A 17,073-nucleotide genomic window follows, 5' to 3' on the forward strand; every position below is an offset into this window, starting at 1 on the left:
CTTAGTGATATAACTATGGATCTACTCTTTTGCCTTCATCTTTTATCTCACTTCCATAGTCTGGAATAGACAACTACAGAGTTTTCTTTTCTGTAATAAAATTTTCATCAGGAAAAAAATCACTTGAGATCAGGCCCTTGCTCTCATTTGGTCTAATGTTCTACACTACACTACATGTTCTTGGGACTCACGTACTGTCTGCTCTGTCCTGGGCAAAGGTAAGAGGCAGCTGGCCACAGCTCTCAATACACAGCCAGCGTGGAATTAAAAACCAAACAAACCGGTTTCGATAATTCAGCTTTGGTTCTGTAAGATGGTAACATTGGAAGTAGTGGGCTGAAGGATATACAAGAACTCTCTGTAATTTTTGTAACTTTTTTCCAAATTTAAAGTTATTTCAAAATAGAAATTTTTAAGAAAGCCCTCGAAAACCCTACCTTTTTGCTTTGCGCACCCGGCCTGAAGTTCACTAAGAATTCACTTTAACTGAAATAAATGGCCCCAAGTTCATAAAAAATTCACTTTAATCTTGCACTAACTTTCTCACCTGTTTCTCTTAATAGTCTCAGCTCCTGATCACATTATGCCCGAGATTCACCTCTACAGTTTTTTTTTTTAAATTTTTTTTTCAACGTTTTTTATTTATTTTTGGGACAGAGAGAGACAGAGCATGAACGGGGGAGGGGGAGAGAGAGAGAGGGAGACACAGAATCGGAAACAGGCTCCAGGCTCCGAGCCGTCAGCCCAGAGCCTGACGTGGGGCTCGAACTCACGGACCGAGAGATCGTGACCTGGCTGAAGTCGGACGCTTAACTGACTGCGCCACCCAGGCGCCCCTCACCTCTACAGTTTGACACTGGATGCTGGCCATCACTTTCTGAATTTTGTTTTCTTTTCCCAAGCACCCTTTATTTTTGGAGCCCACTTATCTGATATAGCTCCTGGGATCCTTCCCAAGATGTAGGTCAGGCTTCCGGGGGCTCACAACAGGACTCTCGTCTTCCAGATAGCTACCGTGGGTGCCCATCACTTTTAAGTTTGTAGGTTCTTCCCTCACGGAAGAATGAACATGGACAGCCCCTCACCCTCCTCTCAGAGACGTTGCTGACAGTCCTCCTTCACCAGTCAGAACTTGGCTCTGAGAGGTTGACCTCTGGTATGTTTCCCATTGGCGCTTAAGCCCTAAGCCACCCTGACCAGAAGAGGGAGTAGTTACAATAAGGAACCTTCCAGTTTAGTCATTAGTTTTCCCAACTCCAATTGTTTGCCTACTAGTCTGTTCAAAAGGATCCTTGATCCAGTTTCCCACTTGGCATAGACTGCTGCACTAAATTCTTACCGTTTAAAAAGATTAGGACCTTTTCCTCTCATTTTTTGAAACAACGTGTGCAAAGAAAAAAAATTTTAAAACCAAAGTCTCTCTTAATTGCATCAAGCAACGAAAAAGAGATAGCAACTGGGATAGCAACTGCCATATATATATATATATGGCAACCAAGATGTGTGTGTGTGTGTGTGTGTGTGTGTATTTAATTAGAATTATCATATATTTCAATGTATATTTATTTTCTGGCATTTTGATTCTTAACTCAATAAAGAGTATCTACCAGAAAGACCTACATCAGACCTCCAACATCGTGCACAGCAGTTAACGTGCTCTCTAATGCTGGGAAAACTCAAGGATATTGCTATCACTGCTACCATTTAAAATTGCATCACAAATTTCTGCCAATGTAAGAAGACAAAGAAGAAGAAGAAGAAGAAGAAGAAGAAGAAGAAGAAGAAGAAACAGGCAGACTTAATACTGGGAAAGAAAAGACAAAACTGTTATTTATAGATAATTACCACAAAATGCGAGGTATACTATACTGTGAAACTACTAGGAATAATGAAAAAGTTTAATAAAATCCATATACATGATCAAAATCATTGTTTTCTTTTATACTATCAACAACAACACAGAAATACACTTTAAAAATCCCTGCCATTTGCAACTACGTGGATGGAAACTGGAGGGTATTCTGCTAAGTGAAATTAGTCAGAGAAAGACAAATATCATATGACTTCACTCATAGGAGGCCTTTCAGAGACAAAACAGATGAACATAAGGGAAGGGAAACAAAAAATAAAAACAGGGAGGGGGACAAAACAGAAGAGACTCATAAAATAGGGAGAACAAACTGAGGGTTACTGGAGAGGTTGTGGGAGGGGGGATGGGCTAAATGGGTAAAGGGCTTTAAGGAATCTACTCCTGAAATTATTGTTGCACTATATGCTAACTAACTTGGCTGTAAATTTTTAAAAAATAAAAAATAAAATTAAAAAAAAAAATAAAGTAACTCTACCCCCAACAACTACACACTGAATCACATTGCCTTGAGTTGTTTCTTTTGTAGCTCATGTAACTTGTAAAAATTATCTTATTTCTATATTTGTTTACCTGTTTGTTTCCCCAGCCAAATAAAAATCATAAAGGAAAGGAAAAATCATCCCATTCCCGGTAAGCACAAAGAACTCTTTAAAATACAGAGCAATAAACATAACATGATATGTGCAAGACTTACATAAGAAACACCTGTATTAGTGAAATAGGGACACTTGGGTGGCTTAGTTGGTTGAGCGTCCAACTGATCCCACGGTTCGTAAGTTGGAGCCCCACATCCAGCTTGCTGCTGTCAGCAGGAACCCTGCTTTGAATTCTCTCCCTCTCTGTCTCTGTCCCTTCCCCTCTTGTGCTCTCTCTCTCTCTCTCTCAAAAATAAATAAACCTTAAGAAAAATATATTAGTGAAATAGGGGCGCCTGGGTGGCTCAGTCGGTTGAGCGTCCGACTTTGGCTCAGGTCATGATGTTGCAGTTGATGAGTTCGAGCCCTGCGTCAGGCTCTGTGGTGATGGCTCAGAGCCTGGAGCCTGCTTCGGATTCTGGGTCTCCCTCGCTCTCTGCCCCTCCTCCACTCACGCTCTGTCTCTCTCTGTCTCTCAAAAATAAATAAACATTTAAAAAAATTTAAAAAATATTAGTGAAATACATAAATGAGGACCTGAATAAATAGATGTATTCCAGAGTGATGTTGTCAAGGTATAATTACCCCCAAATTAATCAATATGAATTCTGTGCAAATTCCATCAAAATCCTAACAGGATGTTTCAAGGGATTTGATAAACTGTTTCTAGCATTTGCCTGAAAGTGAATGAGCAAAGATTGCCATGAACATGTTGTAAGGGATTCTTTGTCCTGTGCAGAGCAGAGATCTACTGTAATTTTTGAAATACGGTTTTGGCACATGAATAGCCCCAAACATCAATAGAACAGAGTAGATTCAAGAAAAAGACCCCCAAATATTGAGAATTTAGTACATAATCATATTGGCATTTCAAAGCAATGGGGGAAAAGATGGTATTTTGGGATAACTGGCTTTCCTTAGCAGAGTAAAAATTTAGGTGCCTACCTGAAATAAATTATAGATATTAGATGTACACACACACACACACACACACTAGGTGCCACAAAATAAATTACAGATGGCTGAAATCCTGAAGAGTTAAACATAGAGGGAAAAATAACTACGAAAGAAAAAAAAATACAGGAAAATTTTTGTATCTTTTGTGTGGGGAACATGTTATAGGTGAGGTTCTCCCAAAACCAGGCTCTGAAATGGAAATTTGTGTGCAAGGGAGCTCTTCAGATTCAGTACTTATGGGGGAAGAGAAGGGATCAGGATTAGGTAAAGAAGCCGGGCTGAGATACAATTACAATGAAGCCTCATCCAGGCACTGGGTGCAGGCTGACCCCCATGGGGAAGGTGACCGGGGATGCAGGGTGGCTCTCTTAGGCTGAGAGTGACCCTCAGAGAGGGCTGCCGGCTTCCGTCCCGAGGAGATCTCATTTGTGCAGTGCACAATCCACACTTGAGCAGCATGGATCAATTTCTTCTTGTACATTTGGGCAGCAGCTCCTCCAAGATCCCACAAGGATCTTTTCTTAGGGAAAACTTACAAAGGGAAGATTAGTAGAATGACTTACAGCTTCCACTGCTGCCGCTGGTCTTGAAGCCATAACTGATAGTGTCTCCTTCTCTTTCCCAGTCCAGATTCCCCGTGTCCTTCACCAGAACCCCAGCGAGTTTGGATGGCTTACTTGTTGAGGTGAGCCAGACCCTCATCTGAGGGTCCGAGGCTCTGATCACTATGCACTTCTTTTTTTTTAATTAAAAAAAATTTTTTTTAACGTTTATTTTTGAGACAGAGCACAAGTGGGGGAGGAGCAGAGGGAGAGGGAAACACAGAATCGGAAGCAGGCTCCAGGCTAAGAGCTGCCAGCACAGTGCCCGACGCGGGGCTCGAACTCACGAACTGCGAGATCGTGACCTGAGCCGAAGTTGGACGCTTAACCGACTGAGCCGCCCAGGTGCCCCTGATCACTATGACTTTTCATGCCATGGCTATTGTATTCATTTGTCCTCACAACCGAATAAGGGGGGCGCCTGGGTGGCTCACTCGGTTAAGCGGCCGACTTCGGCTCAGGTCGTGATCTCGCAGTCCGTGAGTTCAAGCCCCGCGTCGGGCTCTGTGCTGACAGCTCAGAGCCTGGAGCCTGTTTCAGATTCTGTGTCTCCCTCTCTCTGACCCTCCCCCATTCATGCTCTGTCTCTCTCTGTCTCAAAAATAAATAAACATTGAAAAAAAAATTAAAAAAAAAAAAAAACCGAATAAGGGACATAGATGCTTGCACATTCTGCAGTGCCAGAAAATAAGAAAGCATTCAAGGAAAAAGCCCAACAGTGATGGGAGTGTGTCGAAGAGAGGCGGGAACAACGTGAAAAGAATTACCTCTGGCCAAAGCTGAAACAATTGGGGGGGGGGGGAGGGAGAGGGGAGGAGTACTGGATTATAACCTGAAGTTTAAAATAAATATCTACGAGCCTCACTGATATAAATATTCGAATGAACTAGGGAAATTGACAAATCTCTCTTTTTAAAAGAAGTTTATTTTTCTTTATTTTGAGACAGAGATAGAGAGCAAGTGGGGGAGAAGCAGGGAGAGAGAGGGAGACAGAATCCCAAGCAGGCTCTGTGTTGTCAGCGCAGAGCACGAAGCGGGGCTTGAACTCAGGGACCATGAGATCATGACTTGAGCCGAAATCAAGAGTCGGACGCTTACCTGGCTGAGCCACCCAGCTTCTCGGAGACAACTCTCTTTTATAGAAGAATTCCAAACAATTGATGTGGGTATTCTACTCTAAAGAAGGTGGGGCTCAACTCCCCATTCCTTATATACAGGCTGCGAATAATGATTTCCTTCCAAAGAGTACTTACTGAGTGGAAAGGGGAAAAAAGAGTAACCTTACAGTGGAGAAACATGACAAACATTACTTAAGTCAGGTGATCAAGGTTAGCCTCAACTCTGATAAGTCATGTACCCTTGATATGATGTGATAGAAATGGCACTTAATCTCTGTGGTCTTCCTCCTCCAGTCTAACCATGAGCAAAACATCGGACAAAACCACAGTGGGGGCGGTGGCGGGGGGGGGGGCACTTTACAAAACACCTGACTAGTACCCGTCAAAATCGCCAAGGTCATCGAAAACAAGAGAAGTCGGCAAAACGATCATAGCCTGATGACCAAATGCCATGTGGCCTGCTAGATGGGATCCTGGAACCAAAAAAAGGACATTAGGTAAAAATTTAGGAAATCTAAATAAAATGTGCCATACTAATGTAATATGTTGATAGCAGGGGAAACTGAGTTAGGGGGTATATGGGCACTTTCAGTGCAACCTGCAATGTGTCTGTAAAACTATTCTAAAATGAGAAGTTTATTTATTCTTATGTATTTATTTATTTTTTTAAGATTTTATTTTTAAGAAATCTCTACACCCAGCCTGGGCCCGAACTCACAACCCCGAGATCAACAGTTGCACGCTTCACCAACTGAGGCAGCAAGGCGCTGCTTTGCACATATTTAAAATAAAAAAAAAAATGCTAGAAGAATTATCTTGTGAAGCTTGGTCTTTGGTGCATATTACCCAACTATCGAATAAAGATACACCATAGCCCCAAAGGTGGAAAACAATATATTAATTTATTTCCAAGACAACAACATGGAACATCATGAAAAACAAGGATGGGTTTAGAAGTTTCAGCCATCCCTGGAGGCTAGTGGAAACCCACTTGCCCAAACACTACAATCTTCCAATATTAAGGTTTTTAAGACACAGAGATGGACCAACGACAGACATGTAAACATCTTCTATTCCCAAAGGCTTCTCGTTCTAGAGGAGAACAATCCAGTGTAAAATGTGTCTTCTTCTCAGGTGGGGTCATTTAAAGAAGTTGAAAGAAAAGATGATTTTTAGACTCATTAGCTCCAGATGGGTTCCTTATGCTTCAACCCTTTACCACTTTGCACAGTTCCGTCTTTTTCGGTAGCTGGACAAAAATAAGGCTTTACTTCAAAGGCATTCCCTTAAATACAACGAACATTCAACAGACACAGTGAGAGAAAAAAAAGGCAAAACCGTATTAAGGGTATCATTAGCTGTAGTTAACTTTTTTTTTGGTGAGAATAAATAAATATTAAGGAACTCAATGGATGTAGGAATACAAAAGTAGACTTCACATTTTTCTGACGTGATAGGACATTTTCTCATATTAACACTGACACTGCTCTTAAAACCTACCCTCTCTGGTATACTAACTACGGCTTTATTTCACCTTCTCAGGAAACTGAACTAAGGAGACCAATAAGAACATCCCAATCCTCAGAGAACTTGTTTCCTAATGCTTATCAACAACCTCTCTAAGCCTTGCTTAATTTATCTGCAAAATGGGGGTAATCGTGTGAGCCTCCCAAGAGTGTTTGTAAGGTTTTAATGCAATGAGCCCGCTAACAGGCCTCAGCTTCGGTCTATTCCTTCCCTTCTTTCTTTGGAATGGTCTCTGATTTAGACCCTCATTTCTGACTACTCAGATCCCTGGCCGGACAGCCCAAACTACGACCCTGGATGTGAATGCGTTAAAATACAAGCAATCTGTGAGATTCTCTAGAGCAGCCTTCCCCACATGGATGCTATTATCAAGAATTTCAGACGCAAGTAGCTTCTGTCTTACTTTTCTCCTTGTCTCAAGCACATATCTGGTGTATAACAGACGCTCAAGAAATATTTACTGTGTGCTGAGGGAACGAATTGGGTAAGAGAACGGGACAAGGGATAAGCGACAGAGAAGCTCACTCACAGCTGAAAGCTCTTAAAAATCTAGGCACTCTTATCAGCACCAAGCATTGTAAAGCTACTCAAAAAATACTCTGGAGTCTTTAAAGTGTCTCGGCATAGAGTCTGGATTCCATTTTGCAGGTAAGATCACTTTGGTGGGGGGTGGAGGGTGGTGATCCAAGAGGCGAGTGATTCATTCCTGAGGGTTAGAGACTTGGGATGAGAGCCATGCAACAGCACCTCAGTTCTAGAAATATCTTCCTTCTGTGGGAACTTTTTAGCATTCGCCATGGAAAACAATGGAAGAGGGACCAGAGTACATTCTGACCCACAAGAAAGGTCCTGTTTCCCTGGGGTCCCTTTGCCGAAGCAGCCGCCAGTGACTGCTGTCTGATAGCATATCCCGCCTCTTGTTAACGACTTTACATTCTATACAGACCTTCAGACACGGTAAGCTCACCGTGCTCGTGTTGAAACTCAGGAAACATGATCTAGTTCTCCATTCTAGCAGCTCAGGTTTTAAAGGAGATTGCTGAGGTGCCCAGGAAGCTGTTTCTATGCCCGGGGGGCCGCTGAGCAAAGAGGAGGGGTATCCATGAACGCGTGGCTACGGGTCTGGCATAAGAGATTCCTTCTCCGGGGAAACACAGTTCCTATTTTCCTAAACAGTATTATCTATAGCTCTCCTTTCCGTGAGAGCATATCTCTCTGATGAGTATCTGGTGCAAAGGTCTGACGCCAGTTCCACTGGCCAGGGATCCGATCACGAGCCCGACGTGGAATGACCGTTAAGAGAAGGCCAGGATGTCGAACGTGCCAGCATCGACCTGCGCAGCCCTCCTGATTGCACAGTTCCCAGTGCCCGGCGGATGTTGTAACACATAATAACCTGGCCAGGTCCTGCAGCCGTGACCTCGCGGCTACAACCGTTACCGTAAGCGAGGCCGGGTTCTCTCACGAAGAAAAGGCCGTGGCTGCCCTCCGATCACGGGTTAGAGTGGCTCAGAAGTACCAGCTGGGTTGGATCACGGTTTCGCTCTGATTCAGGGTTCTTTCTCGAAGCCTCAGTTCCAGGCATTCCACAGTGAGGGGGTACGTAGTCAGCTCAAACTTGTTAGCAAAGAGGCTGGGCGAATTGATCAACCACTTCAAGTCCCCGTTTCCATAGATACAAATGCCATGTACATAGCGGCCTGCAGAGGAGAGAAGAAACCGTCAGAACATGCCTGGTCTGGAAAGCTGGGGGTGGTGAAGGGGCGCAGCGGCAGAGTGGGGCCTGTCTACTGAGTAGCTAACGCTGTGCCCGGTGGTCTGGGACTCGGTATGACACGGGGTCGTGTCGGCCCGGCCCACAAGGAAGTGAAACCCCTTCTGGAAAGCTAAGGGGGACACATCCGTGCTTGAACAACAGGAGGGTTCAATGATATGAGGCAAGAGCGGCCACAGGCATCGTGAGACGATTCATGTGTTCTGGCCTGAGGGTTATGGGTAGGAAGTTCCAGAATCGGACGGGTGGGAGAGGTCTTTCTGGGAGGCACCGGTCAGACCTCTTCTTTGAGCCGGGGCTTAGTCTCTCCGAGTGCTTACGTTCGTCTCCTCTTAGAGGAGAATCAACCCCACTGATGTGACCTGTCTCCACACGCCAGCTTGACTCCCCTCCCAATCCCCGCCACGTCTTTCCCGTGACACCCACACCACTCCTATTTTTTCAGCGCCCTGGGCATTTCTCCCCCTTTCTCTCACAGCCCCGACCCCTGGTAGCAACTTTGGCAGCTGCACCTTCAAGATCGTCGCAGAATCTGATCGCTTCGCACCGCGTCCGCTACTCCCGTCCCGGCCTGTGCCACCTCTATCTTCCCGCCAGAACTGTCACAATAACAACTGGGTTCTACTGTCCCCACCTCCGCCTGTTGGTATGTTCTCAGCACCACGGCCATGGGGACTGTTCTGCTCGCAAGGACACCATGATGTCTCCTCATCTCATGTGCACGCACAGCCCAAATCCAAGCAATGGCATCGAAAGTTCCTGAGTCTGGCCTTTGACCTCCGGCCCCTTGCTCACCTGATTACAATGCTTCCCAATGCTGCTCATTCACTCCGGCCGCAGTGGCCTCCTTGCTGCCCGCCCCCCAACCCCCCCACCGCACACCAGGCATGTTCTACCTGAGAATCCACATAGTTCTTCCTCCCCAGGCAGCCCCCTTCCGCCAGCTTCCGCCAGACCTCCCGCAGACTCCCTCTCTCACCACCCCAGGTATCTGCCTCAAGGCCGAGTTCTCAGGGAGGCCTCCTCTGACCCCCTTCCGCCTTCCCCAATTCATTTTTCTCTTGGCTCTCACTGCCAACGGATAGATTGGTATGCCACAAACGCAAATATTTGGCTTATTGTCTTTCTCCCTGGCCTGGGATGAAAGGTCTGAAGAGCTGGAACTGGAGGCCCTTTTGCTGTCCTCTGTCCCAACCTGCATCCGGGACAGCTCCTGGGAAGTATTAGGTGTTAAATTAATAGCTGTTGAATGAAAGGATGGAGACGAATGAGTGGAGAGTTAGTGGAAGGACAGGACTTTGCCGGGGGGGGGGGGGGGGGCGGGGAGGGAGGTGGCATCAGGGGCATGGATGGTGGCTTCATTTGGGGAAAATGTGCAGGGGGCGGATTTTCTCTACAAGAGGGAATTTGGTTGGCAAGGGGGTTAGAAAAGGAATGGGAGGAAGTTGAACCTCTTTTCTAGAGGTTTCTTGGCGCACACTGGAAAGACTACGGTTGACTGACTTAAACTGAAGGGCTGGGCCTTTTTTAATCCCATAAATAGGGAGAGTCTTTGAAGAGTTTTGAATGGAAGAATCAGAGGGTAAATTGGGCTTTAGCAGCATTAGTTTTACAGAGCTTTGCAGGGTACAGTTAGAAATCCACCACGAGGCTGCAGTAATAACGTAGACCAGAGAGCTGGTTCCAAGTTCATGGCGTTGGCATGAGTGGGAAAGGAAGGGTAATCGAAACAGAACAGAGAGAGGCTGACAGGATTAATGTCATTAATCGTGATTCATTTAATACAGCTGGCAGGAAGCACAATAGAGAGGGGAAATGGATGGGGGACAGAAGCCAGAGTAGTGGGCAGTCGGAGATAACTGGGGAGTGAGAACGGAATGCAGGTGCATAAGCACACCCATGCTTAAGAAAACAAAGTGGAGAGACCATTTCAGGGCGCGTGAACTAGAGGCTCACAGACGACGGGGTCTTCAGGCTACAGGCGATCATGACACTGAAGGAGAAGGAAAAGGGCCAGCACGAGGGCACCACTGGGACGCAAGAAAACAAGGGGATCCCTTAAGGGAAACCCGCACATAACCGAGACCCCGGATGGGGACCCTGGTTGTGGGGATGGGTGACTTTTCCTTCTCGGGACAGGAAGGAACAATGAGAAGCGTGTGTCCAAAATACCCTGAGATGGTGGAAGGGGACGGCATGACAATCCGGTAAGGGGATTTGGGTCACGTGTCTTGAAAGTTCTTCCTCAGGTTGAAACTGTTACCTTTTGGGGTCCGAAAGGCCGTTTGGGCATAGGATTGAGAGTTCAAAGCAAGCAGGAAAGATGAAAAGAAGTACGTCGGGAAGGGCACCGGGACAGTTCTGGAACAGTCCCCAGCAATGCTCTGGTCAGGGAAACACAAATGGCCAAAAGCAGATGGTGGAAGTGATTCCATGTGTGAGTTGGCCTTGTAGGGTCAAATGGCAGGGGAGCCTGGTTTGTTCGTGAGAACAGCAGGGGACGGCTGACCCAGTATAGAGGCTGGAAAAGGAGTCCTCAGAAGGATGCTAGCAGAAGGAGGAAGCTGGGACCGTTGAAACTCTGGCAATCCCAATTTTATTTTATTTTATTATTATTTTTTTTAACGTTTATTTATTTTTGAGACAGAGAGAGACAGAGCATGAATGGGGGAGGGTCAGAGAGAAGGAGACACAGAATCTGAAACAGGCTCCAGGCTCTGAGCTGTCAGCACAGAGCCCGACGCGGGGCTCGAACTCACGGACCACGAGATCACGACCTGAGCCGAAGTCGGCCGCTTAACCGACTGAGCCACCCAGGCGCCCCAATCCCAATTTTAAAAAAGCAAACACATGGGGGACTTAGGTGGCTCTGTCGGTTAAGCAACCGACTCTTGATTTCGGCTCAGGTCATGACCTCAAGGTTCGTGGGTTGAGCCCCGCGTCGGGCCCCACACTGCTTGGGATTCTCTCTCTCCCTCTCCCTCTGCTCTTTCCCCCTCCTCTCAAAATAAATATGTAAACTTAAAATAATAATAATAATAATAATAATAAAGCAAACGCATTTCAAACAACAACACATTTTAGGTGTGGGATATAGCAATAAACAAATTGGTCAAAAATCCTAACCCTCTTGGGGCTTCACTTCTGTTCTGGGGAGAAAGACAGTAAAGATATAAAGTCTGTAAGTCAGTGAAGAAAACCAGCCGAGTAACAAGAAATTGTCACCAGAGATGGGAGCTCCAAGTTCAAGACTGCAGAGCTAGAGTATTCTCTGTGATTCTAAGGGCCTATAAAGTAGGTGTGCATCCACGGGTTTGGAACAAATCCACCACTCACGACAAAGGGGGAAAGGTCCGGATTGTACTCCAGACTCGCAGGCACTGTTCTGCCTCCTCTGGGTTATGTCTTTTCTTTTCCCTATCTAGTGGTTTGGGGGACAAACTATTTTTAGGTTCGGAACCATATCAGGCTTTCAGATGTTCACTGGCATCACAGGCACTAAGAGAAGAAAAATGAGACATTTGTCTCAGAGGCTTGGGCTACCCAAGCTGTGTACCCTCTGCAGGTTCCTGGCTTGGAGCTACTCTCATGGGCCCACCTGTCGTGTGATAAGTAAAGGTCCCTATAAAAATGGAAACCTGACTAGCTTGTACCTTGTCTATGGGGTAGGGCCTGGATACAGGTGAGGACAAGGAGAATGAGAGTAAAGTTCTAGGGAGGGGCAGGGCTTGGTGCTGACACACAGAACAGAAGCTTCCGTGGTAGAGGCCAGAGGCGCAAAGTAATGACGTCACAGGGGTCCCTGCCGTGGCGGCTGAAGTCTTCCAGTGTTACAGCTGGAGAGGAGGTGGAGAAGCAGATCAGGTGACCACAGCAGTCCCACAGGGAGGACGACAGGGTTACAGGAGGACTGTGGAAAAGGCAACACATCTCAAGTATTGGGACCTCGACTAATGGCCATGGTCTCTTTTCTAAAGAAGTCCCCCAGAGATCAAAGAGCAAAGCAACCTTCTCTCCACTCTCTTCCTGCTCCAAGGAGGGCAGGCTGTGATGAGAATGCAGGCAGGGGGCGGGAGATGTCTTCTGGGGAAAATGTTGGCTGATTAAGGTAAAGACATGAAGATCCTGAAGAGCAGGGTGTACGGGACGAGAGCGTGTTGCCATCTTCAGCGGATGGGGCCCTCAGGAAGACACGAGAAGGGGATGGGGTGTAAATCTGAGACAGAGCCTTTAAAGAGGAAATCAAGTGAAAATGAGGTCACACAGGATGGGCCCTGATTCAATATGGGTGGTGTCAGTATAAAAAGAGATTGGGACAGAGCCGCACACAGAAAGAAGACCACGTGAGGACCCGGGAAGAAGGCGGTATCTCTAAACCTCTCAGAAGAAACCAAATCTATAGCCACCTTGATCTCGAACTTTGAGCCTGCAGAACTGGGAGGGAATAAGTTCCTGTTATTTAAGCCATCCGGTCATTCATCCTAGTGAATGAATACCATGCTGAGTAGGTACCAGACAGTGTGAATGGAACGTATGCCAGGGCTGATAAAAACACTTCTTTAGAAAGTTCTATCGCAGGGTCGCCTGGGTGGCCCGGTCGGTTAAGCGCCCGACTCTGCGTTTCGGCCCAGGTCACGATCTCACGGTTCTCGGGTTGGAGCCCTGTGTTGGACTCTGTGCTGGCAGCGTGGAGCCTGCTTGGGTCTGTGGTGAGACCATGACGTCACTTCTCATCCTGACCACTTCCCCTCCTCACCACCGCACTCCCAAAAGAAAGAGAAATAAATCATGTGAAGACAGCAGAAACTAGCAAGAAAATACCATTATAAGTCGAGCCCACCTCTCAACCCCCTCAGGAATCATGAGCTGGAGCATGTCGGCGAGACCCCGAAGTCTCCTTTTCAAGGCCCATGTCTTCAAGCCTCTAGCTACTCCGGGAAGTCGGATTGTTTTAAATACACAAGCAGTTCTCTCCGCGAGAACCCCTGTATTCCACAGCTACCTCCGTGCCAACACCAACAAGCAGTGTGGCCTCAAAGAGTGAAGTGAGTGCCTCACCATGGCAGCCTCCGTGTTTATCTTCCATGTCCATCCACTTTATAGCCCTGAGGTTACCGGTCCACGACGCATTTGGCATGGAGCCCGGGACACCTGGAACATTGATAAGGGAGAAAAGCAGACATGAGAACCAAGACAGAAGGGTGTCGATTGCATCAGTGAAGCCTCCACATCATGTTCACTTTTTCACTACGTTATCTTTCGCGTTAGATTTTCCATCACTGGTGCAAGACCTCAGAAGCTCGTGGTGTGAGTAGCTGGTGGTTATGAGCTCTGCCATGCTACCAGTAAAAATACATACGCACATATAGGTGTTTTTTCATAATGTGTGCCCAAGCCTGCAAAATAGAGGTTAAGAAATACCGTAGCAGGAAACCGTAATGCAGATGGACAAGTTGAGGAGTTTTGGGTCATCTCTCAATGGCCTTGAGCTGAATTCACTTTCAATCCTAATATCACAGCTATTTCGGACTTTCCATGTGACCTCGATCTTAAAATGAAAGCTCAGGAAACAGGCTACCCTAGGTGCTAAGCACTAATTAAGTGAACTTGCAGTATGAGGCATACAGAAGGGAAATATCTTGCTTACTACATGTAAACTCAAACAAATCCCTTAACACACGATCCTTCTTTATTTGTTAAAGTGCTTCTTGAGCATTTGGTGTTGCCGAGCATTGTGTGAGGCCCTGGGAACAGAGAGAGAGGAGACAAGACGTGATTGCCGGTCACCCAAAGAAGATGAACAGTTGACCCCAAGCAGGAAGTTGTGAGCTTTGAGTTTTTCCTAGGAAGACTGGTGTGCCCTGACCTCCCCAACTTCTCTATTTCTTTCAGGTGTTCTTTTGGCCAGACGTTTAGTTGCCAACCCACTACCCAATTAGTTACCGGATTCACCTTTGAAAAGTAAGAAGCCTTGGGGCACCTGGGTGGCTTGGTCCGTTAAGCGTCCGACTTTGGCTCAGGTCATGATCTCATGGTCCGTGAGTTCGAGCCCCGCATCGGGCCCTGTGCTGACAGCTCAGAGCCTGGAGCCTGCTTCCGATTCTGTGTCTCCCTCTCTCTCTGACCCTCCCCCATTCATGCTCTGTCTCTCTGTCTCAAAAATAAATAAACGTTAAAAAAAATTAAAAAAAAAAAAAAAAAAAAAAAGAAAAGTAAGAAGCCTTGAAGAGAGGAGAGGACAGCTCTAGAGGTCGCCATCTTGCTAAGCAGGGCTTTTCCTCCTTGGCATTATTGACACTTTAGGCTGGATAATTCGTTGTTGTAGGGCCTCTCCCGGGCATTGTAAGATAGCAGCATCCCTGGATTCCACCCACCAGATGCCACTAGTACATGCCCCCCAGTTGTGACCATTAAAAACATCTTCCGGTGTTGCCAAATGTCCCCGGGGTCGGGGGTGGGGGGGCAGAACTGCCCCATTTGAGAAACACTGTGCTAAACTATTTTAAATAACCCTCTCCATCTCAGTAACTTTTGCCTACTTCTATCGAATAGTTTTACCCCAAGGTTCCCATTATTGGAAAATAAGTACGTGGGAATCAAATGCAAATACAACAAAAGAAGAAATATTTTGCTTCATAAGAGCTCCGGCAATTTTCACCAGTGCGCAATGCAATCTGAATGTGATTCTAATGTATTGACACAGGTATGACATGTGTACCCAAACGGTAACAGTCCCTTCCTACAAGATCTGGTAGGCTGAATAATACCACTCCCCTCGACATATGCTCAAAGAAGTCCGAATCCTAATCTCTGGAACCTGATAATATGTTATGTTACAGGTGAAAGAGAATTCAGTTTGCTAATCAGCTGACCTTAAAATAGGGAGATTATTTTGAATTATCAAGGTCAGTGCAATGCAATCACAAGGGTCTTTAACAGTGGAAGAGGGAGGTAAAGAGTTAGTCTTTTTTTTACTATTTAAAGGTAGAGGAATGGGGTAAGGACCACGGTCATTAGAAGCTGAAAAAGGCCCAGATCCTACAGAAAGGAACGGAGACCAGCCAATGTTTTGGTTTTAGTCTGGTGAGACCGTGTCAGAATTCTGTCCTACAGAACTGTATCATAATACATTTATGTTGTCTAAGCTTCTAAGTCCGTGGTAGATTGTTACAATGGCAAATAGAAAACTAATACACATACTAACTAGACAAAAACTTACTCAAGATGATAAGAATTTTTTCATAAGAAAAAAGAAACTGGGCAAGACCAATAATTTTCAAGAAGTTTAAGTGGATTGGGCACACAAACATGTTTCCTCTTTAAAAACACTAATAAAAATGTGCATCTTCAGAAGAAAAAAGTTCTGTTCTTCTGCCCTGATGTCACATGATAATTATATGATGCTCTGAATCAAGAAGTGTACCAAGGTCTCCCAACCAAGATTAAATTATGCAAGCCTTTCCTGTAAATAGCATGAATCCTTACCCCCAAGGGCTCACTATAAGACTGATTCTTTTTTTCTTGTTGCCAAACTTGAAAAGTTTGCTTATAAATCTTGAGTAGTGAAGAAAAACAGTATTTATTAAGCAATAATTTTTCCTATTGCTTTGAGTTGCATTTATTACTTTAAAAACTACTTTAGCATTTGCCTTTCCCAAAAGAAACTTCTTTATTTTGTTCTTAGTACACATTTTAAAAGAATTCAGAATAAAACTTGCCTTGGTTGAGTTGGGGGTTGGAGGGAGGACCGTCCAGAAAACAAAGAGATAATTTGGTATATTTAATTGTGTCAGCAAGATTAGCTGACCTGGACGTGATTTTTTTATGATTATTTGTTTGTTTATTTGTTTTTATTAACTTTTTTTTATGGGGGGAGGGGCAGAGAGAGAGGGAGACAGAAACTGAAGCAGGCTCCAGGCTCCAAGCTGTCAGCCCACAGCCTGACCTGGGCTTGAACTCACGAAACACAAGATCATGACCCAAGCCAAAGTTGAATGTTCAACCGACTGAGCCACCCAGGTGCCCCTACATGGATGTGATTTTTATGAGTCTATTTTGATTAAATAACTACAGCAGAAGAGGGTGAAGAACGCATTGCCATGAGAAAAAGTCCCTACCCTCCTTTACATTTTTTTTTTTACAAAACGAGATATTTTTTTCCCTCTCCTTTTCGTTAATACTGTTCACCAAAAACTGACTCTTCCTCAGAAACACATTCCTTATTCTAGAGATAAGATGGTGACATTTACAATTAATGACTGCTGTCTTTTTTTTTTTTTTCTTAATGTTTATTTATTTTTGAGAGAGAGACAGAGGGTGAGCAGGGCAGGGGCAGAGAGAATGGGAGACACAGAATGGGAAGCAGGCGCCAGGCTCTGAGCTGTCAGCACGGAGCCCAACACGGGGCTCAAACCCACAAGCTGTGAAATCATGACCTGAGCTGAAGTCAGATGCTTAACCGACCGAGCCACCCGGGCGCCCCATAATGGCTGCTTTAATGTCTTTAAAGTAAACACATAGCACATGTGAACCTCCTGCTCATGAAATTATAAACCTCAACTTCTATACTTTCTGTTTAATGACAAATCTC

The 17,073-nt window shown here is 45.4% G+C and overlaps 1 protein-coding gene and 1 long non-coding RNA gene across 5 annotated transcripts in view; both read right to left on the minus strand.

Moving 5' to 3' along the window:
* Positions 1 to 27: 27 nt before the first annotated feature.
* Positions 28 to 4,189, minus strand: LOC131513801 (uncharacterized). Its single transcript, XR_009262803.1, has 2 exons — positions 842 to 4,189; positions 28 to 598 (listed from the first exon to the last, which is right to left on the minus strand). It is a non-coding gene; the product is annotated as an uncharacterized LOC131513801 (long non-coding RNA).
* A 1,876-nt stretch (positions 4,190 to 6,065) lies between these two features.
* GCNT2 (glucosaminyl (N-acetyl) transferase 2 (I blood group)) overlaps positions 6,066 to 17,073 on the minus strand; it is a 97,544-nt gene continuing 86,536 nt past the window's right edge. For all 4 annotated transcript variants that reach the window (XM_058733032.1, XM_058733030.1, XM_058733033.1 and 1 more), the window contains 2 exons: positions 13,542 to 13,634; positions 6,066 to 8,409 (listed from right to left, as the gene is read on the minus strand). In XM_058733032.1, the coding sequence (XP_058589015.1) occupies positions 8,219 to 8,409; positions 13,542 to 13,634 (284 nt within the window). In that variant the 3' untranslated portion in view covers positions 6,066 to 8,218. The remainder of the gene's footprint in view (positions 8,410 to 13,541; positions 13,635 to 17,073) is intronic.

The sequence above is a fragment of the Neofelis nebulosa genome, chromosome 6, assembly GCF_028018385.1.
Source record: "Neofelis nebulosa isolate mNeoNeb1 chromosome 6, mNeoNeb1.pri, whole genome shotgun sequence".
Taxonomy (NCBI): Eukaryota; Metazoa; Chordata; class Mammalia; order Carnivora; family Felidae; genus Neofelis; species Neofelis nebulosa.